Source organism: Protomyctophum bolini (genome assembly GCF_963924005.1).
Source record: "Protomyctophum bolini genome assembly, chromosome: 2".
In the NCBI taxonomy this organism is placed as follows: Eukaryota; Metazoa; Chordata; class Actinopteri; order Myctophiformes; family Myctophidae; genus Protomyctophum; species Protomyctophum bolini.
The window spans coordinates 40005419-40029898 of NC_137863.1; the positions used below are offsets into that span (position 1 = coordinate 40005419).

General features: G+C 42.1%; 1 protein-coding gene across 1 annotated transcript in view; it reads right to left on the minus strand.

Moving 5' to 3' along the window:
- The window catches only part of atp2b4 (ATPase plasma membrane Ca2+ transporting 4), a 114668-nt gene that overhangs the window by 11265 nt on the left and 78923 nt on the right, over positions 1-24480 (minus strand). The window contains exons 12-20 of the mRNA XM_080786917.1: positions 23904-24141; positions 21274-21453; positions 20639-20726; positions 17637-17743; positions 13101-13292; positions 10696-10909; positions 8200-8411; positions 6502-6609; positions 3563-3745 (exon numbers count right to left, since the gene is read on the minus strand). Of these exons, the coding sequence (XP_080643043.1) occupies positions 3563-3745; positions 6502-6609; positions 8200-8411; positions 10696-10909; positions 13101-13292; positions 17637-17743; positions 20639-20726; positions 21274-21453; positions 23904-24141 (1522 nt within the window). The remainder of the gene's footprint in view (positions 1-3562; positions 3746-6501; positions 6610-8199; positions 8412-10695; positions 10910-13100; positions 13293-17636; positions 17744-20638; positions 20727-21273; positions 21454-23903; positions 24142-24480) is intronic.

Genomic DNA, 24480 nt, shown 5'->3' on the forward strand with positions numbered 1-24480 from the left:
TGTAATATAAAATCTCACACACTTCTGCACACAAGGATTAGAGAAGAGACTGGGAAAGAGGGAGGGGGTAGTGGGGGAGGAAGAGGAGGGGGGAGAAAGATAAGGACCTAATTAGCTCGCATCCTTTCATTGTCTCCACCCCACCACCCCCCTACCACCCCCTCCTGCCATCCCAGGAGGGAAAGACAGGCACAGAAACAGAAAGATGGGCGGGAGGGAGAGAGATATCAACTCAGATATCAACTGAACTGGGGCATCAACTACTAAAGTGTCCGTGTGTCACAGCACTTTTTTTCAGTTGAAAATATTTTTCCCCCCGAATCGCACAACACATCATGTTGTACGCACAAGCATAAATCTGGCTAAAGTGGGTATCATTGAAAGCCTTCATATGTAGCCACATATGAAGGCTTTCGATGACACCCACTGCAAGTCAAGACGTAGTCCGCAGTCCACAAAGCAGAATCAGAGCGGCGACATTTGCAGGACATTAGGCTATGAAGATGACAAAAAAAGACTAGAGCAATGGCGAGGCAGAGAGCAGTGAGAAAGAGTGTCTGTAAGGAGGGAAGGTAGGCAGATGTACTGTACGAACAGGCAGAGGAGGAGAGTGAAAGGGGAAAAGACAAGACAGAGGCGCTACATAACCAGCTGCAGGCTAAAGCTCCAGGTCCCCTGCTGTTAAGCCAACGCAAAAGGTATGAAGAGAAAGATATTAGTTGAAACAATAATTAAATGAAATCATCCTCAGGCCAAACTGGAATAAAATATGTTCCTGCAATGCTGGCAGGGGGAAAAGAAATACAAACAAAGTACTTCACTCTGACCTAGGCTTTGTGTGCGGGGTGATAATTCTACAAGCTCACGACGTGTTGTGCGTTTATAGATCGGATTTTTCGGTGACAGGGAAAAGAGAGGGGACCATCATGACTACATAGACCCATGGGGTCAACTGAAGTATTTAGGGTTTAAGCATTTAAATGTTGTTTATCTTTCACTGCCTAATCTAGCATGGGAAGTTGCAATGTTAGCTGTGCATCCGGTAGGCGTTGGAACCAAGGCCAACAAAGCCCAGACAAATAATGTGTTGACGAGAGACCTAATGTCATCTCGCAATGTAAACACCCACTAGTGCCATCCTGTAGGAGGACAATTAGTCGAGGCACCATTACAAATGCTTACATGTATGCATTCAAACGCACACGCAAATACATACTGTACACATACATGAGGCTTGATTAACCATTTAAATACTTAGCTGTCGGGGTACCCCACGTGTCTATGACATACACAGAAAAGGAACACTACCATTCGTGTGGTTAAGAACTAACGGGCAGCAACGAGCCTGGTGCTCCTGTTAATACAAAAATATATACATTATATAATAATAATGACCTACGTGCTCCCGTGGGGGAAATTCAGTTTCAGCTCAGCCTAGCTGATTGCTCCCCACAAGGGGTGCGCTTATAGGTGTCTTGCTCAAGGACACTTCAACCACGCATATTCGACACATTGCAGCCAGGCCAGGCCTAGAATCGTACCTGCGGCTCCCCAGGCAGGCTCTCTCGCCATTCAGCTATGCCAACCCTAAATACCGAATGCCAACCCTAAATACCGAATGCCTATTTGGCGCCCATGGCCGCCAATTAGCAAAATAAGTGCACGCCTTAAAATGAGGGTGCGATTTGGAGCAAACGGGGCACACAGCCACCTTAGACCTCCAATCCTCCATTACTGCAGTGCACCATCTGCATACAGCAGCCAGGCCTTTTAGAAAGAGGTTTCAAATCAACTGACTGGGGATGAAGCTGTGACAAACCGAGTGAATTTTGTGAAAATGGTCGATAACAATATTTCACATGCTGCTCAGAATATCTTTGCAGAGAGAAAAACTAAAAAACATCCCAAAATATTTCTGTAATACCACAACCCGGGTGGTCTTTTGTGTGTCCTGACCCTAATCAATGAAGCTGAAAGGAGAAGTGTTGATGGCATTGGAACCATTGTTAATGATGTGCAAGTGACACTCAATCACCTCACAGCTGGAGATTTGTTGGTGCCGTCTGGCGTATGCCGGTGTGTTTTTCCTCATGCAACACAAATAATTAAAATTGAAGTGTGAAGATGTTTGTGTGGGGTATCTGCCCCCCCCCCCAAAAAAACTATAAAAAGACAAGGCTGGTGAGAAACGCATTCAGTATTTCCGAACACAGAATTCAGTGACAGCAATTCTATTTGTGTGTGAGCCCACAGTTGCACGCGCGCGTGCACGCGCGCGCACACACACACACACACACACACACACACACACACACACACACACACACACACACAGTCACACACAGTCACACACAGTCACACACTGCATCATTATTTCAGTGGGCTGCCAACCATGTCAACTGACAGTACAAGTTGCATGATGGCAGCACTTGCTGTGTTTTCTCCCTTGGAGTTCTTGCAGCTCTCTGAGACCCTGCAGCGCTATCCACCTGTTCACCCACATGGGTGCACCACATCGACTGGGAAACGAAAACGAGTTTAGACTACTAGTTTGGACTCCCAACTTATAACGCAACCCTGAGGGAAAAAAGAATGGATGCCGTTTCATTGCAGTGTGCTGCAATAGTTGCCAGACGTTGTTCTGCTGCGTCTTCTTTTAGGTGGTGGGGACGGGACGGGTGGGTTGGGGGTTGGGGGGGTGGGGGGGGTTTATGCTAAAAAAAAAAGCAACACGGTTAAAGATACTTACTCTGTGATGGATACTGTTTCCATAGCTGTTGATGCGAGGGAGGGACTGCTCGGAAAATACATATAATTTTATTACAACGTTATTTAACAAACAAGAATACATAAAGGTGTAGGGACGGAAATGGTGGACATTTTAGCCTGAAACGTTGGCTCTGAAGTTTCGGAAACCAATCAGAGCGTCGCATCCCTCCAGGCTATGGGGTCTCAAATTCTGTGACTTCCTGCACGTGAAGTCATTTGTAAACAAAAGTGACGGAGACATTTGGAAAAGCCAGCGGATTATTTCTAACCTGTACACAACATATTTCGGCGTGATGAATGAGTTTAAAACAAGTAATACACTGTCTGGATGACATCTTGAATTGGATTAAAAACTGAGTAATTCTTTAATAAAAACCAGCTGTGGAGGTGGAATCAGGAAGCATAGGAATTAAGTAATTAAAAGAATATTTTAATTACACACAGAAATGAGAATTTGCCCATTGTTTTGACATCCATTGTTAGGTATGCCCATATATGATGACCACGGATATGGTCTAAAAGTGTGAAAAACGTATTAATCATTTCACTACGCCTTTAATGATGATTTTGAACATCGGGCCAAACCGGAACCCACATTTCCACTTTGAAACAAGAACAGCAGCTTAAGCCTGATTCATTCTTAGTTGCACGTGGGTGTTGTGCATAGTACCGTAAATGCCAGATCTAAACTAAAAGTACTTGTCTTGTACATAGATAGTCCCGACGCGATGTGCGGCAAAGTAAAAATCAGGCATTGCATTTCTTCCAAAACTATTAAAATACTTTGTCGTACCTGAGTCTGGATGCGGTTGAGGCCTCGGAACCAGAGGATCTGTCCCCTCCTCATATCGATCTCAGCTTGGTCGATCTCCTCTTCTCCTTCGATCTGATCCTGCGTTGGGAATTCGCTCGTGGCGGTGCCATGGCCTGCCTCCTTCAGGAACTTCAGGCGGTGCGTGGGTATGGCCGTGACCAGCTAAAGGACACACACACACACACACACACACACACACACACACAGTACATGTAACTACAGTCGAGAGTTTGTGACAAATGTTAGTCGCAAAAAAACCTCACAAAAACAGAAATAACAGCAAAAAATGTGGACGTTTAGTTTTAGATTTATTTACTATATTTATCTACTTTAAACATTTCCTTGAATTTATAGATTGAACTGAATTGAAATATTTTTATGTCCATTCCATATTTCTATTGCCGTAACAGGCGGCAAATGGACCAAACTGTGTTTGTCCATTTGCCAAATTTGTGTCAATTTGCCAAATTTGTGTCAATTTGCAGTCAATTCAAATGCCCAGGATCAGATGCAGTTATTCTGCACTTTACAAATGCAAACGTGGAGTAAATTACGACATAGGAAATTAGCTCTTTCTGCACCCTCCATATCTGAGGAGTAGAAGTACCCAGGTCTTATGCTTAATTTATCCGATGTCCTACGATGGTGTAATGCTCCAAAAATAGCTGATATACAAGTTCACCATTTGACGGGTTGTGAGCTTATAGTTCGGCTATTTCCAGAAGGTAACACTGTTGTGCGACAAATTATAAATCAGGCTATACTTAACACAGTAGTAACTGAGTTCTGTTGCATGAGCAGGCTATTAATCAGAATTTATTGTCAAATTTAGCATGGCACTGATACACATTATGGAATCACATATTTTTCATCTTATGAGTGCCGGTGCAGATGACAACCAATGAAGTTATTATGCTAATGTGGTGTTGCTGATTATGCCAGTACCACGCACATCACTAAAAGCAGAGCAAGTGAGTACACTGCCGAGGTCTGAGTGTTATTTAACTGAAGTGTAAAATCTATCTAACCATCTATCTATCTATAAATGCGCCACGTCTCTGAACGTCTGAAATCCACGTAACTCGAGAACCGTTCCAACCCACCGACTTCAAATTTGACATACGCATTCCACACCACTACAGGGAGTGCAGTGCCCGCATGGTTGTCCAAAACCAGCACAAAAGACTCTGCCCAGGCTCTGGACAGGGCCCAAATTAGCCAATTGATCACCCCTAGATCTCCATATATGTAGCTGGCCTGTTCTGACATCTGCATAAACTCCATATTTGGGCATGCCTGACAAAGAACTCCAAATGGGCATAAAAGGGACACAGACATAATAACTGGGTGGGGCATCAACGGACACCGCTCTATTAAATAATGTTAAAACTCATTCCCTGCCGTTGACATCTTTGACGCCTTTTGTCCCCAAGGCCCCTGGAGGGGGCGCTGTTGGCTAACATTTTTTAATTAAGTAATTAAAAGAATATTTTAATTACACACAGAAATGAGAATTTGCCCATTGTTTTGACATCCATTGTTAGGTATGCCCATATATGATGACCACGGATATGGTCTAAAAGTGTGAAAAACGTATTAATCATTTCACTACGCCTTTAATGATGATTTTGAACATCGGGCCAAACCGGAACCCACATTTCCACTTTGAAACAAGAACAGCAGCTTAAGCCTGATTCATTCTTAGTTGCACGTGGGTGTTGTGCATAGTACCGTAAATGCCAGATCTAAACTAAAAGTACTTGTCTTGTACATAGATAGTCCCGACGCGATGTGCGGCAAAGTAAAAATCAGGCATTGCATTTCTTCCAAAACTATTAAAATACTTCTACTGGAGGGGGCGCTGTTGGCTAACATATGGGTCTTCCATGGTTTCCGAGGATTCTCGGGAGCCTTCGGGACACATCACACGTCGATCACATGACGAAAAATAAATAAAGCTTTCCCCACGATTGTAGGACCAAGTGGAAAAAACCCACACAATTAAATTCCAATGGACAACTTCCAACATTGCACCCTCTCAATCAGAGCCTGTAGCTTTCAAACGGATTGTCGCGTATGGACCATGATTATTTTTCCGATTCTAGGACACGCGTGTGCGTCATTTGAAGAATGGAGCGACGCAGAATATTCAATGACTTTTCAACGGTAGGTGAAAAAACGCTCTGAAGCCAGGCAGAGAATTAAGTTGGTTAAAACAACACTCTGGAAGTTATTTTAAGAGGTGGTACAGCACATTTCCAGGTGCTGTAAAATATTTAGAATGTTGGGAATATTTGATGCCAATGAGCAAGCATGCCAATTGATGCCTGCTACTACAACATCAGACTATACTAGAGTGTCATGCCACTTTAAGTCTACCTTGGCATAGACATAAAGTGTCTGTTCTGAATGTCAACTGGCAATTCTTTCATAACAATGTCCAACCTGTTCATAGTAGTGAAGTGCATCGTCTCAGGCGCTCGATTCGTTTGAGAAGGCCATGGCTATATCATTCGCTCATTTCAATCCGCACTGAAGCATTCAGTGAGCAACCTAAGCCCTGGGCATTATCAGGCTGCAAGAGCCTACTCGTACTGTCAAAATAGAAATGGTAAAATGGTCAGTCTAACATCTACAGGGCTCTTACTGCTCGCTCTCTCTTTCTCTCTCTCTCTCTCTCTCTGTTCCGCATGCTGGCAAAGCAATCATGAACTTGGACCCATTTGATTTGGTGCTGCTGTGCCACACGTCAACGCCCGAAAATGTCAAAGCCTGTTATCATCAAACTGTAAGCGGTTTATTTTCATATCATTTTCAAATGCACGTTTCCCCACTATAGTCAGTGTATGTGAAACTCAATTGTTTAAGTTTGATTTGTCCGCTTCAAGGTTCAAAAGTACGCGTGTCTCCTACTGTACCTGTCCCCAGAGCAGCTCTCCTATACCGATGAACACACACCACAACCACAGGTCAAGGCTCAGAGCGGTGCAGGAGAAAGGCTTCCCTCCAAACTGCACTATGACGATCTGGAACAAAAGAAAGGTCAAGTCATCCATCTGTGTATGCACGCGTGTCTGTGTGTGCGTGTCGTGTGGACAAAGTGCCATAATGTTACTTTTTCAGTCTTTCATTTTATGCAAGGACTCGCCATTACTCCTGGCGGGGCAATGTTGATCGGGCAGGCTTATCATTTGCTGAGTCCAGCAACTTCACTCCATTACATGGAATGCATCCTGGCGTCGCAATGCAAACAATGGATACCATGAAGACGTGTTAACTTAATTCTGTCAAGAATTAAGTATAAATTAGACTTAAGGTTACAATAAACAAACATTTCCTTGGAATGTGCCATGAGACATCTGTGAAATAAACATTTGGAAGATCCATAATGAACTTGCAATGGGAAAAGATGGAAGCCTGGGTGTTGCCCACATACAGTGTTTTGCCTGGAGGCGGACGGCCCCCAGGCAGGGCCACTGCGGGGTGCCTTGGAATCACTTTCTTTTGATTAGGTTTAATGTTTTGGGATGAGATAGATATTCAGCGCCGCCGTTACTTCGTCATAGGGGAAACACTGTATAGCTCCCAACGCATTGACTTCATATAGAAGCATGTCACTCAAACAAATTGTGTTACGGTACTGTATGTGAATGCACCTCAACAACCAGTATAATCTAGTGTATTGCAAAGAGAATGTCAAATGACTTGATGATCTTCTGTTATGTAATCCATGCCTATTAAAGCTATTTTATGCAGCGAATATCCTAGTTACACAAGCATTGTTGTTGTGAAGTCGTTTGTTGTGCTTTGGTGAGACTATAAGTAGGCAGTGAAAAAGTCCAATTCAGTATCTGTAATAAGGGCTGTGATGAAAAAAGAAAGAAAAAAATAATTGTACTCTTCTGTACACAAATCTAATAATAAAAATCTATAATATTGAAATACAGCTTTATAACAGACAGTGTGTGAACAGTGTGTGAAAATTAAACAATGCAAAAATGCATCGTGAATATTTCTCATTTAACTGTTAATTTGGCGACGCCTCATTCTTGGAGTATGCTTTAATTTGCGGTAAAAATCAACCTAGTTATGAAAAGATAATTACGGCACTTTATCGCCTTGGTATAATTGCGTTTTGTGTGGATGTACTCATGACACAAACGGCAGTTTAAATGAACGCAGAATAATTGCAAGAAACAAACGGTGTGCAAGGACAGTACAAATATACAGTACATAAACAGTTTTTGGAAGAAAGACATGTGGAAATATAATATAACAGTAATATCCGGTGATAACTATTTATGCCTAGGATATACAGTAGGCCTGTGGCACTCCCAAATTCAATACAGAGAAGAAATAATAATAAAATAAATCACACACGTGTGAAGAGAGAGAGGCACCTTTTATCCTTGTATTTATATATGACCCACATTCGACATTGACTTGGCCTGAAAGTTTGTACGGAACAAATTGTCATAAAAAAGTCCATAGACTTGGGACCATATGACGCCATGGGCGGAACACACAAAGCAAGATCTAGGCCAGGATCTAGCGGCCCTCAAAACGCATGCGCGTATATGTGCACGTGTGTGAAAATGTACGAGACCATACAGTACCTGCAGGGCGAACGTCCCCAGGACCACAGAGCAGAAGATGGGGTTGCGCCAGATTCCCTCAAAGACGTTCCTCTCCCCATGGATCTTCCTGGCGTTGATCTCGTTGAAGAGCTGCATCATGACGAAGACGTTGAAGACGATGGTGTAGTGCTCGGAGGGCGGGGAGTGGAGTGGCGCGTTGCGACCGCTGTCGATGTCAAAGAAATTCTCGCCTGCAAAAAAGGGGAAGAGAGCATTTAGAAATGCTGTGTCCGGGACCTCTGGTGTTCTACGTTGTGGTCAGGGTGGGTGCCCAATTAGGCACTGCATTTTTGGACCACTGAAATAAATAAACTATAGGAATAGGTTCAGTAAGCGGAACATTGAATTGGGACTGCCACATGAAAAGCCTATTCTTGCAGCTGTAAGTATATAGTTTCCTGCACTATTATGAATTTTGACATCAGAATAATCATCGTTGGTTAACTAGACACACAATATAAACTGAAAAAGTACAGATAAACACCCAGTTAATTCTACAAGATGAAGAACATAATCAGCACCAACGGACATTTCACTGCTGAAATGAACTCATTTCACGTCTACTTTTATTGAGTAATGAGTATGAAGATGCGTTTAATCGATGATTTCTTTTCCATTCATTTATTTTATTGTGTTATTTATTTAAATCATCACATTTCAGTTAAAGGGAAACTTCACCCTGTTTGCAGAAAAATATATGTTAATGACGTTTAGAAGATTTAGAACAGTTTCCTGGGGGTCTTTATGTGTGTAATATGTGGTTTTAGATATTTTAGATTTTAGCAGTGAGCCCAGTATCTCTGATGTCATCGACACTGGGCTCACTTACTTCCTGGACTACATCAAGGTTAATTTAATAAGGTTAGGAAACGGTGGTCTCCATGTTGCTCCCTGGAAGGAAAGAAACATGCGCAATTGAGACCAAGGAAGTGTTGGCTGCATATAGCCCATTGCACATGTTTCTTTCCTTCCAGGGAGCAACATGGAGTCCACCGTACAGTCTTCACTTCCTAACCTTATTTAATTAACCTTGGACTACATGTTGTCTCAGTAAGACAGCCCTCCACCTATCCACAAGGAGGAGCAGTGCACCAAAGCATTATGGGAATTGTAGTCCAGGAAGGAATTGAGCCCAGTGTCGATGACATCAGAGACACTGGGCTCACTGCTAAAATATCTAAAACCACATATTACACACATAAAGACCCCCAGGAAAGTGTTCTAAATCTTCTAAATGTCAAGTGTCCCTTTAAGGGGTAAGAGTTGCTTAATGCTGATAAATCATTTTATACATTATTTTTCAAGAATGAGCACATCATACAGTATGTGGCTGGGTTGTTCAGATTTTAGTCACTTTATGGCACAGGGTGGAAAATATTAAATCTTTAATGCTCCAGATGGGCTTTCAAGAATTTCAGAATACTAATAAGCATCTCCCCTGTTCCATGCTCTTCGTACAATACAAATAAATGCTTTTATACCAAAAAATCTGAAAAGAGGTACATGGCATTCTATGGCTGGTTAAGATAAAGTCACTGAAAGTGCTCTTTGGTTCAAAAGGAGGAAATCATCTCTAATCAAAAATGTATTAGTACAAAGCACTCAAAGTAAACAAATGTCAAAAAGGCTACAGTATAATAATAAAAAAGCCTAGTTCATCATCAAACAACATTGCCTGAAGAAGAGTAGGCATGTAGGCATGCTTTTTCTTTGATTAAATATCCTTTTTTATTGAAGCTGTTTTAGCCTCCTGAATTTTCTTTGATTAAATATCCTGTTTTATTGAAGCTGTTTTTTAGCCTCCTGAAGAGTGCCTTGGGATCTTATTCTTTGAATTGTAATTGTAAATCTTTAGACACAGACTTCAGGCATGCCCCATTTCGCAATTTACCTAGCTTATTCCAAGGCCTGGATGGAGTAAAAACAAATCCATTCAATTATACAGTACATACAATTTTAACAGAACTCCTATTTGCGTGAATGTGAGTGTGTGTGTGTGTGTGTGTGTGTGTGTGTGCATGCGCATGTGTGTTTGTGTGTGTGTGAGCGTGTATGTACAGTATGTTCTAGACTAGAATCACTATAAACCATGGCCTTTTGGGGCTAATTCCTGTATTAACTCGGCCTCAGTGCCCAACCTTTTCTGGATCACTTGAAAATATTGAAAGCCTCCCCTTGGGGACACAGGGAGAACATGCAAACTCCACACAGAAAGGTCCTTTTGCAAACCCTACCTTTAGGATATAGGTACCAGTGACGCAGAGGAGAGAACACACCCCCAGCACCCACAGTGGGAATCAAACAAAGAGGACCTTCTAGCTGTGAGGCGACAGCGCCACTGTGAAAATAGCTGATCTACAAGCTCACGACGCGGCGCGAAGTGTCGTGTTGTGAGTTTGTATATCGGCTATTTTCACTAGGCGGGGAGACATAAAATTCTGGGTTAAAGTTTGAGAACCACCGATTTAGCCTCACCGGCAAAGAGGAGGGTGAAGATGATGACGAGCTGATAGACGGCGTGGCCCAGGATGTTCTTCATCATGGTGCGGGAGATGAGAGGCTTGTTGCGGCCGTAGGGCTTGCGCAGCAGCAGCGACTCGGTCGGGGGCTCGGTGGCCAGCGCCAGGGAGGCCAGGGTGTCCATGATGAGGTTGACCCACAGCATCTGCACCGCTTTCAGGGGAGAGTCCTGGAGGGAGGGGAGGGGAGGGGCAGTGAGACTGCTGTATAGGTGGCATAATGGATCCGTTGACCGACGTCAAGCCAGTCAATCAGCCTATCAATCATGATATCGACTAGGGTTTTTTCAACAGTAATTGAACTAATTGATTTAATCTATATTTTCGTGTGGAGATTTCTTTATTAAAAAAAAAAAAAAAGGAAAGTAAAACTGAACTACGAAGTGATAAACCATGGTTATGTGCAAGGAGTGTACAGTTGTTTATTTTAAATGCTGTAGGTCAATGAGAAATACTGAATGGTCCGGTCCCATGCGCATGCACAAATACAATTGTGGATAGAAACGCCTACTGTATGCTCGTTTAGTACAGTCAAACCAAGCTTATACAAAACGGATCCCCTCCCAACCAACCAATACTGGGGTGCAGAGACAAATATTCACCTCCAAAAATCCACAGCAAATAATTAGGAGAGGTATTGTGTTGAGGCACAAAGAACACTTATTTTATCAAGTTGTGCCTGCTTAATAAGATAAATAGCCTCTTTAAGAGAAATAGCACATTTGGTTACCAAGACTTTGACCACTGAGGTTTAATAATCCCAACACATCTTCAATAATGTCATTTTATTCTGCCTGCTGTTTGATTGTCATTGATTGTTATGCAACACTGTTGTTTTTATATTGTTAAGCACTTTGTGACACCGTCAAAAAAGGTGCTATATAAATAAAGTTTATTAATAAAGTCCCCCTTTGGCTTTGCCCCATCATAATACCTCACCCCCACAACCAGACTACGGATAAGCGGTTGAAGATGGATGGATGGATAATACCTCAGAAACACCAGCAACTGAGCATTATCATTGGTGTCAGTGGACTCATCCCCTGGTAGGGAAAGGCACTCTGCATTTTGTATTCCATCACAAAGTTGTTTCGACAAATCACCAACGAGTAATTCAGTACACTCAGGTTGCAGTGGAATCCGAGAGTGGGATTTGCTTAATTTTAGCTGTCATTTCCTCTTTTTCTTTGCCTTCAAACATGGCGTCCATTATCAGTTCAGCCAAACATTGTTTTATTATTTCCGCATCAGAGAATGGCTTCTTGTGTTTATCCAAAACGCAAGCCACTTTGAGTGAGCACTCTTCATGTAATCGTGTTCTACTACTGTCAAAAGCGCCGGCACAAGCAAACACACTCTGCTGCAAGTCGAAACCAGCTACCGGCTCGTCTTTCTGTGTGCTGACCTGAAGCTGCAATCACAGCGAGCACCATGCGTGCAAGTATGCGTCTGCCCCCATACACACGCATTAATTTCCCCCGTCCCTCTGTGTTGAATGGTTGCGTTGGGGCGGACGCGTGCTGCACGCAAATGCGTGACTGCGACCCCAGCTAACAGCCAGTCAGCGCAACGTTGTCATGACATGACAGCGCATAACACACAAGCACACACGGTCAGTGGGTCCACAACTCCACATTCATTGCGCTGCGCTGCTCTGCGCTGCTCTGCTCGGCATTCAGTGAACACAACGGAGAATTCAACTCGCGGTCGCGGTCGCGTTGACTTTTTTCTTTTTTCTATCATTTGTCCAGGGTCAGCAGAGGTGTGTGCCGCGGCCCGGTCATGGACCGCGGTATGCCTATTGAGAACCACTGCTGTAGGTTTTATCTGTATATGCCATAGCATACACTAGGCTACATATCTGTCTTCTTTCTTTTTATTTGTTTCAAACACCATACAATAAAACATCATAATAAACAATAAAAGTTACTTAAAAATAATAAAACTTAACTTAAAACTTAAAAATATATATGTCAATAGAGAATAGGTGTGTTCGAAAAGGAGCAGGTAGAAGTGGATGCTTATAAATTCCTACCCCTTCATAACGTTTTTATATTGACACAAAAGTCTTATGACTACAGTATGAACGGAATGTTGATACAGTGTAAAATATACAATATTATGTACAGTGTACAATATTGGTCTATTCAGATTTCTCTCAAAAAGTGGTTGCTGTTTTGTCTTGTACCGCATGCAGGTGAGGAGACAACATGTCTGGCTTCTGCCTACAGCCCAGAATTATACTTTGTTGAGTGTCTGTGTCATGAAAAACTAAAAAAAAACTAAAAAAAGAAAACGACCAAGCTCGCGGCAGGTTGTCAGCTTGTAGATCTGCTATTTTGGGTTCCAAAGTAAGCATACCTGTGTGATACAGGCACCGGTGAAGGCCACGATGACGGCCACAACGTTGACAGTGAGCTGGAACTGGAGGAACTTGGAGATGCTGTCGTAGACATTTCTCCCCCACATGACGGCCTTGACAATGCTGGAGAAGTTATCGTCTGTCAGGATGATGTCCGAGGCCTCCTTGGCTACGTCTGTACCAGCGATACCCTGGCGAGAGACGGAAGCAAGAGATGCGATGACGACCAGGACAAAAAGTAGTGTGTCTCTTCATCAACATAATCAAACCGTAACATTGTTTAAGGTGATCAAATAAGGAATAGGCGGAAGATCAAATAAAAGCCTACCCTACCTACATATGCCTATACATGTCATTTTGTTTGGCAAAAAGCACTTTGCAATGAGCGTAAATCAACGGTAACCAGCCCAAACAAACGAATGAAAAAGTTCCAGATTTAAATACATAAAAACAAAATCCCACAACCATCATAAGCGTGTCATTATATGTAGATATGGATCAATAAATACTATACACTATATAAACCTTCATTCCACAGACAGAAGTGCACATAGTCTTCACAGCACTGGATTGTTTTCAATTCAGTATCCCTCTGAGGTACTGTAAGATGAGGCTGATTCTGCGTAATTACCATGTACAATTATTACATTTGGAAAAAGGGGGTTGGCAATAGAGTCAAGTTGGGGGAACAAACTGTGGTTTTGAAGATTGGACAGGCTACAAGACCCTGTCCGCGTGTCCCATCGTGTGGTTTAACGCATTTTGACCTTAGATCAGATTCTAAAAATGTCTTCTACATCCTGACAAAAAGCTATGTTTCTATGTCAGTCGTTCTTCGATTTTTCAAAAAATAGCAGACCTACAAGCTTGTAGCTTGTATTTTTCAATAGCTAAAGCATGGCAAAGTGCTAACACCAAAAGGGGTTCCCGCCCAAAATGAATCATCATCACTGCTCAATTAAACAAAACGCCTGTGGTCTCCGAGGCTGCTGTTCAATAAATGTCAATATTTTGTCTCCCAAATTCTAAAGGAGATTTTACAGTACATTTATTCATCTTTATCTTTTCCCCCATTAATATTCAATATCCTCTGAATTATGCAAACGCTTTATCCACCAAAATGTGGGTAATCCAAACAATAAAAAAAAAAACCTGACAATGTAAGAATCTACTTTAGACCTTCAGATGCTCCAACATGCTGTAGGCTGTCAGTGGCCAGCAGTGGAGGAAAATGACACGTATGCTGAACATAAGCCATTTTGCACGATCAAAAGTGTTATCGGAGTTGAAATTGAATGGAGGGAGCTTTTTGTGTCAGAAATAATCGCTGTTGATGGGAATTGATTTGGGCTCAAATTAATCAGCTATTTGGGATAAACAATAAGCCACTGGCTCGCATAATGGCTGCTGGATCTGGCTGGCTCAATCAGACAAGATTCAATTTGAAAAACACAGGGTGGACTCAGGCCATACCGTATGGGCTGCTGGTTAACGCACCAGTGTTTCCTGGGGACTGAAATTCTAAACTTTGACTCGGATATTTAGCCCCTTTCTCCTTCTCACTCATTATGATTCAGTTAGTTGAGGTAGCTATAGGGAAGCCTTCACTATGTTCAATTTCCTCCCGTTATATTTTTATACCCTATTGGTCTGAAGGAAATATCCAAAAATCTGGGACTAGACTATTTGACATTCAATGTTCCTTTTCCACAAATGATTCTTGAATCATTGTCGTCTTATATTCGGTACAATTCAACACACACACACACACACACACACGTATATATATATATATATATATCTCTCTCACACACACACACACACATATATATATATATATCTCACAAACACACATATATATATATATATCTCTCACACACACACACATATATATATCTCACACACACACACACACACATATACAGTATATATATAACACACACACACACACACACACACACACACACACACACACACACACACACACACACACACACACACACACACACACACACACACACACACACACACACACACACACACACACACACACACACACACACACACACACACACACACACACACACACACACACACACACACACACACACACACACACCAGCTGTCTATGTGCTGCAAATTTAGGCCAACTCCTACCCCGGGCTATATCATTATCCTCTCCATTTTCAATTTAACTGCTTTTATAGGTTAGACTCTCAACCTCCGTCAAGCTGTTCATTTATCTGGTGTAAAGTGACAGTAGTGTAAACAGTGATGCAGTGGTAACGGTCTCTGTCTGTCCCTTCCCGACCTCACACGGCTTGCATAACCGCTAGAGTGACTGCTCTAAGCACTGCCACCGATTAGATGTGCAGGTCTCTCACTCACTCTCTCTCTCCACAGGGTGAGACCCTGTGGGCTTAACAGGGGCGGGGAAAAGTACTCAAATGTTTTACTCGAGTATCAATATGGCAATGCAGTATTAGTTCAGAATTCAAAAATGTACTTGAGAGAAAGTACAAAGCTCAGTGGCCTTGTGGTTCGAGTGTCCGCCCCGAAACTGGGAGGTCGCGGTTTGATTGGCCCGGGTCATACCAAAGACTGTGAAAATGGGACCCAATGCCTCCCTGCTTGACACTCAGCATCAAGGGTTGTATTGGGGGGGGTATCAACTACAAATGATTCCCGAGCAGGGCATGGCTGTGGCTCACCGATGGGTCAAATGTGGAGAACGAATCTCACACACAGTAATGTATGTGACAAATAGTAGGACTTTAACCTTTAGGCATCAAAATGTACTTAACGTGCCAAAAGTAGAAAGTCCTCAATGTGAAGAATGTCCCCATTTTGATTAAAAAAAAATAACGTTTGAAAATAGCCAATCTACAAGCTCACAACACGTCGCATCAGAACGCCTTGTGAACTCATAGATCGGCTATTTTCAAATGGCCGAAGTTAATATAGTTATGTTTTGTAATAATAATCCAAATCTACAAAATAACTAGTAACTGAAGCGGTCAAATAAATTAAAAGTACAATATTTGGAATATATGGAAATACTCAAGTAAAGTACAAATACCTCAAAATTGTACCATTCTGAACTGGAACCCCTTTTGGTGTTTTAAGCATTAAGCGTTACTTGGCGTGGTACCGAGTGCCGCGCTACAAGCTTGTAGATCTGCTATTTGTGGAAAAATCTTGAAAATGTGGCACACATCTTTGAATATATATTCTTTCACAGCAAACGTTTTTAAGTCATTTTTTTTGCTGCTGTGGGGTCCCTGGAACAACATATTTTCAGACGGGGGTCGGCGAACAATTACATATATGTTTGGGGGTCCTTCACACGAAAAAGTTTGAGAACCTGGGTTTTTCAGAAAACCGTTAGGATTTAGAAGGCATTTGTAGAATCCTCCTCAGGTCTAAATGGGTACAGTACCTAAGTAAATGTACTTAAGTTACTTTCCACCACTGCTTAATGGTATACATGCGTCTTGCTGAGCCTCTCCTAACGCCATTAGTCTCTCTCCTCCATGGCTAATGCATCTCTCTCCTGTGGGCTCATTTATTCACAGCCAGTTGCCCTAGCTAGCCGCAGGGTCTACCAGTTAGCCCAGCAGGGGCCGGATGAGGGTGCACCCCCTGCTGTTTGCCACTTTGAATCAATTAAAATAGAACAGCAACTTTGGCGCGGGTGAAAATTGGATATGTTGTAGAGGGACTGCAGCCAGAGCCACTGGGGAGTTAGTGAAGTAAAACAAATCTTTGCAGGCTACATAAGATACAAGGTTTACGCTGTAATACAGGCAGGCACACATTCTTCTACTGTACAAGGCATGCAGTACTCTAGCAGTGGTTCCCAATTTCCCAAACGTCTTTTCTCGAGGCCCTTAAAGGGAAATGTGATGTCTCCCTGGGACCCAAACTGATGAAAATGGCAGCTCCACAAGCTCACAACACGTTGCTTCAAACCACGTTGTGAGCTTGTAGATCTGCTATTTCCACAGTTTCTTAACACATTGACTGCCATGTTTTCATTCTTTCGTTCACCTTGTGTTAAGGTGAAAAATTACCCCAGGTCGTGACCCGGAAGTTGAAAGCGCCTATGTTAAATCTTATTATTTATTAACCCAAAATATATATTTTGTAACCGTGATCAGCAACGCTTTAGTTATCGGCCGTGAATAAAGCTTGTTTTGATTAGAATTGGAATCTGGGAAAGAAAATCCACGTTTTGGGGAACTAGTGCTCTGACTAGCACACACATTTACTGTGCTCAAAAGGCAACTCATTCAAGGTCAACTTTTTTGATTTATTCCGTTACACTGCTATCTTAATGAAGGAGCTGCCATTCATTTGGAGACTTATCGGGTATGCGATTAGGCTAAATTACTTTTTCACAGCAGCATTAGAAATATAATTACATTGTTAGTCTCTCGCTAACACAACTGCACTGAGAAAATAAGCTTGGCAAAATACAACAGTCAAGGTTGGAGACAGTCATGGAATCAATTTAATGGAAAAAAGGTTGTTACCATGGCAAATCCAACATCAGCCTTCTTGAGGGCAGGTCCATCGTTAGTGCCGTCTCCTGTTACAGCCACCACCTGCCGTGTTTCCAAAACACAGCTATCAATGATACCTGAGTTAGAAAAAGACAAAGACAGGAACATCCTCAGTATTAATTTAACTCTGTATACAAATGTATCAGAATTTAGTTACATTTACAGTCTGAGTTAACACTGATGATTTGTGATAGGACATGAAGGATACTTGAATTCAGTCGCTTTCGTAACTATGCTTTGGCCTATTTAGATACATTTTTCTGACCCATTCACACTACAATCTACAGCAGAGGTAGGCAACCTTTGGAACTGGTACAATGGCACAAAGGAGGGTGATCATTGGTACACTGGCATAAGTGTGAGAGAGAGGATTTTGGATTTAAAATAAACAATTTAAACAGAATGTAGTAAAATAATGAAGTCCGTTACATTTATGTCAATTACATCCTCTGACTGGGGAAGGAGTCTGGGAGATAGGTGGGTTATTATATTTCAAAAGAAGGGAAAGGGTTAAATTCATGGCTAATCAAAACATGTTGGATTTTTTTATGTGGCGTCATTAAAATTAATGTTGACATTGCTCACTGAATGCATTCCTGAATACTTGACTGCAATCTACAGTCAAGTATTCAGGAAAGCGTAATAATTTACACTCTGCATTTAACCCACCCTAACTCTTAGGGGGCAGTAGGCATTATTAATATAGTGCCCAAGGAGCATTGAGGGGTAAAGGGACACTTCACCCTTTTTGCAAAAATATATATGTTAATGACGTTTAGAAGCTTTAGATCACTTTCCTGGGGGTATTTATGTGTGTAATATGTGGTTTTAGATATTTTAGATTGTAGCAGTGAGCCTGTTGTCTCTGATGTCATGGACACTGGTCTCACTACCTTCCTGGACTACAATTCCCATAATTCTTTGGTGCACTGCTCCTCCTTGTGGAAAGGGGGGAGAGCTGTCTTACTGAGACAACATGTAGTCCAGGAAGGAAGTGAGCCCAGTGTCCATGACATCAGAGACAACAGGCTCACTGCTACAATATAAAATATCTAAAACCACATATTACACACATAAAGACCCCCAGGAAAGTGTTCTAAAGCTCCTAAACGTCATTAACATATATTTTTTTGCAAAAAGGGTGAAGTGTCCCTTTAAGTGTCTTGCTCAGGATCCCGGGGCCGGGTATAGGGAACCAGGGTTCTTCTGATTCCCAGACGGCATCTGTACTATACAGTGGCCTTGTGGTTAGAGTGTCCGCCCTGAAACTAGGAGGTCGGGGTACGATCCCCACCCGGGTCATACCAAAGACTGTAAAAATGGGACCCAATGCCTCCCTGCCTGGCACTCAGCATCAAAGGGTTGGTTTGGGGGGGTCAAATCAACTAATCAAATGATTCCCGAGCGCGGCACGGCTGCAGCTCACCGCTCCTTGGCTGCGGCTCACTGCTCCAAGAGATGGGTCAAATGCGGAGAACAAATTTCACTAACGTGTGACACAAATCGTACGACTTTAGATATTGCCGCCCCTGCCAGTCTACTGTAGAGCTGTAATATTTCAATTAAATGAAATAATAATTGAATATTTTAAATGTATGATATACTACATTTAATAAATACCCTTTGTTTAGTGTGTTATGGTCATGACTCACCAGGTTCCACTTCCTGGATGGCTTGATTCTAGGCTTAAACTAATTGATATAAATATTTTGGTAAATCTCGATGGGAAAAATGAATGGCAGATTTTCCAGTGGGTCCAGAAAATCACGCCCCACTGCTATGGTCCATAGCAGAGTGGTTGGGGCGCGTACTACATACAGTAGGCCTGACAGTGAGTCCCTATAGTTCCATTCCCAGGCTGACCGGACCATGACATGTTCCCCGTCTTTCTCCACTGTGTCAAATACAATGTGGGCTAGGAGAGTGTTTGCTGGCACACCCTTCCCTTAATCAGAACCTGCTACTGTGTGTGTACACCACCACTCGTTCTCCCTGCAAACCACCCAACCATCAATGAGATAAAAAATAAGAGCGGGACTTTGAAGACAGTCGCGAGGATAAAATATGCCGCGCTCAGAACTGCGAGTAGGGCTCTGAGCCTGCATACAGTATGTCTTTGGCTTCGGATGTGGCTTTATTAATGCAGGAAAATGCAGATGAAAATGCACAATTTAGCCAGAGCAACTTATAAGTGCAAGATCTGACTAAAGAACGCAAAATCCTAGTGGAAAATTACTAAACCATGGGATCTACTGTAATTGAGTGTAGATTATCATTCTAAGTCTACATTTGCAAAAGCATTGACTTGTTTACCAGCCTCGGGCCAGGCTGCATCAGTCCTTGCCTAGGGCTTGGGTCGGACATCGAGGGCAACCATCACTGGTGGGTAATCATTTATTTATCACAAACACAGCCCTATTTATTCCCAAAGTAAAAGAGAAAATAGCATATGATCAACATTCACTTTTAAGGAAAATGCAACGAATCGATATAGTTGATGCTGAAAATATTGAACCAATGGAAAGTAGTAAAAACACTTTGGACAAAACCTCGTATCTCCATTGGATCCTCAAACTGTCTCCACCACCTCTCTCCCTCTCATGCAAGTCATTGACAATATATAAAGTCACTGCACCAACTTCGATGAGGCAGTATTGCTTTGTCTTCAAAATGGAAGTTGTGATCACACAACACTGTAAAATGAGAAATGCGTCTGCATTTCTTCTATTACTATAGCGCCTTTCTTTATCGAAAGTGCTCTACAGTGCGTTTTACATGCACATTCAGTTCAGTGTAGGGGTTCAGCGTCATGTTCAGTTCAGGGGTTCAGATGTCTTGTTCAAGGACACTTATAAAGGACAAAGCCATGGGAGGGGCCGGGATCAAACCAGGAACTTTCTGTTTCCCCAAACATCCGCTCTACCTCCCTCATCGGCAATCCAGAAGAATATCAAGGTAGCTGATGGACTTACCCTTGACTAGTGTGTGTTTGTCCGTCGGGGAGGAGCGAGCCAGCACGCGTAGCTTCGGCCAAACCTTATCCAGACGCTCTTGCTCCACCTGTAGTATGGAATATCAGCATATCATGTTTTATTTTAATTCCCTCAGTCCATTATGTGCTTTCACCTCATGTACTTGAACATTTCCCTTTCCTTTCCAGAATAAATGTCCCACAGTGATAGTTATTGTACTTAATAATATATTACATTTTGATTAGATTTTGAGTAACTAGACCTTACCCACCAAATTATGTACAGTGTGGGTGATGCAATGTAATAGATCACATTACTGATTGGGAGGGAATTGGCCTGTCTCGCTATAGCACACGTAGGCTCCGCTATCGCAAACATAGCGGATTTATCCCCCAAAAAGCATGTTGTTGCAATAAACATTTTAAAATTTCGCTGACACTTGATGTGAGTTTTCGCATTTTCCCATGTAAGTGGATGGGAAATTTGAATGCACTAACAAATTAATTATGAATCAATAATTTTGTTAAAGTGAAAAAAGGGCTTCGTTAAGACCCCAGTAATATTATGGTCAATGCCTGTGTGAAAAGTGGGAGCGGTTGGTGCAGGTGCACCACTGCTCCAGTGTCTAGCCTCACCTCTCCCTGGTCATTACGGATCTGCTGGTTAAACTCCTTGCCTTCCATACACAGCCAGTCTTCGCCAGGCGTCAGGATGCCACACTTGACTGCAATGGCGCGTGCAGTATTGATGTTGTCTCCAGTCACCATGCGCACAGTGATTCCAGCACGCTGACACTTTTTAATAGCGTCTGGTACCTGGAAAAGTGTAAACATTAGAAATGTATTTTTAATCAACAATGGAAATGAGTGACCAGCCGAACTTCATCCTAAGAGGTTTCTTTTAACCCATTTTGACCTGAGATCAGATTCTAAAAATGTCTTCTACATCCTGACAGTTTTCTGAAAAAGCTGTTTCTATGTCAGTCGTTCTTTGATTTTTCAATAGCTAATAAGGCAGTTGGCAGTTTACTCCACTTAGTTTCTTTTGAGTTAGACAAACAGTATAGTTATTTGTTTATTTGCACATTTAAAAATGACACATTTGAAAACTACATACCAAAAAAACCATAGTATAGGGTTGTGCAGGTGAGATTTACAAAACCCTGTGGGGTTTATAAGTAGGGAAGCTTGCCCAATTCCTCTAAAGATCTGAAATATATTTGATGATGTGAGTTTATATACAGTAGCTTGCTAATATATGAGCATGAAGTCTGATTCCTTTTTTTAAATAACCAAAAATATATTTTTTAGAATCAAAATTACATTAAATCAACAAATAATTGACTAGCCAAAGAGCTTTGATTCATTCAGTTTCAAAAAGATTCCACCCAATGCACAAACTTCCATTTGTGCATTGTAAGCACAAGGGAAGTGATTGAGGAAACGAAAGTGCAAGATGTTTGACTGGAGGGTCACAAACATCTTAAAAGACAAATGAAAGCATTGCTTCAAGACAATGAAAACTACCGCTGATATATGTGCTGTGTGTAAATAATTGGCTTTGAAATGGGGTATAATCGCAACCTCATCATTGGTATGAAAGCTGTGGTCACTGTTATGTATACTTAATTATTTGCTCTGAAAGTATATTTGTGAAATAAATATTGAATCAGATAAACACACCAGAATGAACATTTTTAGTGATGAGAGTTTGTACATGACCACATTCAGGTTGGGAGGCGGACTATTTTCCGACAGCATTCTAGCCGACGGGGCAACGGTGCGCTCCGCAGCGGGGGGACATTCGCTGCGATGCGAAAAAGCGATGGTCCGACATGCGCTGCTCCCGTGCTTGCGGTTAGGGTTAGGTTAGGATTGATGTTTCGGATCAATATGCTGTCGGAAAGTCTCAAAGCTGTGTATATTTCCCAACAACATCTAAATGCATTGCAGATCATGTGTGAATATAGCATTAGAGATTGTGCTGCTCTTCAGGAGAATTCCCTGGAACTCTGGGCTGATCCTGGGTGTGGACATTGAGAGTCTTCTTTATTTAATTGCTCCAACTCATTGCCCTCTTTTTTTCCAGCTCTGATCTCTTGCTCCATTTGCATTCAGGCTATTATCTTCATCACTGATAGTGGAAGTGTGTGTGGGGCACTGACAGCCTCTGCCCTGACCTCTGAACCCACTGTGTGTGGTACAGGGAATACATGGTGTGTTATTGGCGTGTGGTACAATATGTGGTTTCCTAAAATTAACCTCCCTCTGCTGTGCAGAGTCACTCCTCATTAGAGTGATCCGATTACTTATTTATAGATCTGGATTTGGAGACCTGCCACGGCGGATGCTTTGCAATGCATAAACATATCTTTGAGCACGCACACACGCACGGTGCGCACACATTGCGCACATGCACATGTAAGAAAACCAGGTACACATTTTGAATATTTAAACTATAGATTATTTGCCATTATGAAAGGAAATTTCACATGAACGCAGAATAGAAAATAACGCATATTCATGCTGTAGTAGGCTATACAGTATAATACTAGCTCTTAATTAGACCCATTTTTATGCGATGTATTCTATGCTTTTTTGTTCTTGCTTAATGTCAGTCGCTCTGGATTAAGAGAGTCTGCTAAATGCATGAATTGTAAATTGTATTTTCTTCTCTTTCAGTGTAAAAGCAGAGGTAAGCATGTGGTAAGTAGTAAAGTACATGAGAACTGTCTTTACGGCAACTATCTGAAGGCTAAAATTCGAAATGGTTAGAAGGAATGGTTTATATACAGACACATTACACATTTATCAGACGTGTTATCTGACATTCAGTTGACCTTTCAACCCATTTGGGAGTTAAGAGTGAACCCCACTGTCTTTGAAGCTATTTTCAACCTCTCTTATGCATTAGCAGTCTTCTCTTGACATTAACAACTGCAATTACTCTTAATATGTCACCTGTGACTGTGACCCACTGGGAACCGGTAGGACTTTAAATATGATGAGCTTACCAGGTCATCGAATACAAACTACAGTATACTATATACCCAATATGACTAATCCAATTAATTTCTAACATTGATTTATTAAAAATGCAATAAAACCACTGAGGGCAGCAGTTAGAGGATGACACAATAAGATCCTATAGGACTTATTTCCATTGCGCTCCTCTTACAAGCAACAGTTAATAAGTTAAAAATACCGTATTTAAAATACACAATCATTGTATGTGAGAGAGGGGGGGTGTTAACCCTGCCACCTACCTCAGGTCGCACAGGGTCTTCGATGCCGACAACAGCGATGCAGGTGAGTTCACTGAGGATGTCATTTTCAGCGTCCCAATTTGGCTCGCCAGCGTCAGCGGGAAAGTCCCTGTAGGCCACACAGATGGTCCTCAGCCCTTCACAGGCCATGGGCTCGATCACTTTACGCACCATCTCATCGCGGTCCTTAGGTTTGAAGATTCGTGGCGCGCCCTGGGCGTTCAGAATACGGGAGCATCTAAGACAGGAAGGGGAAGAAAGACATGTGAGGAGGGAGCACATCTGTTTGGCCAGAGTAGAAATGTCCAACGAGGTGCTCTTTGGTACAACTGGTTGACAGAGTTGATGCTCAAAACATGTATATACAAATAAAGATGAGACCAAGGCACCGTTAATAAAAAGCCTTTAATGTAAAGTGGCTAATACATTGCAAGATTAAAATGCACTACACGTTGCAGCACAACTGCCTTCATCAGGGTGACTTAACAAGATTGCAGATAAAACATGATGTCTTTTACAGGATATGACACAGGTTAATTACCATACAGATTTATTTTGTGTGTGTGTGTGTGTGTAT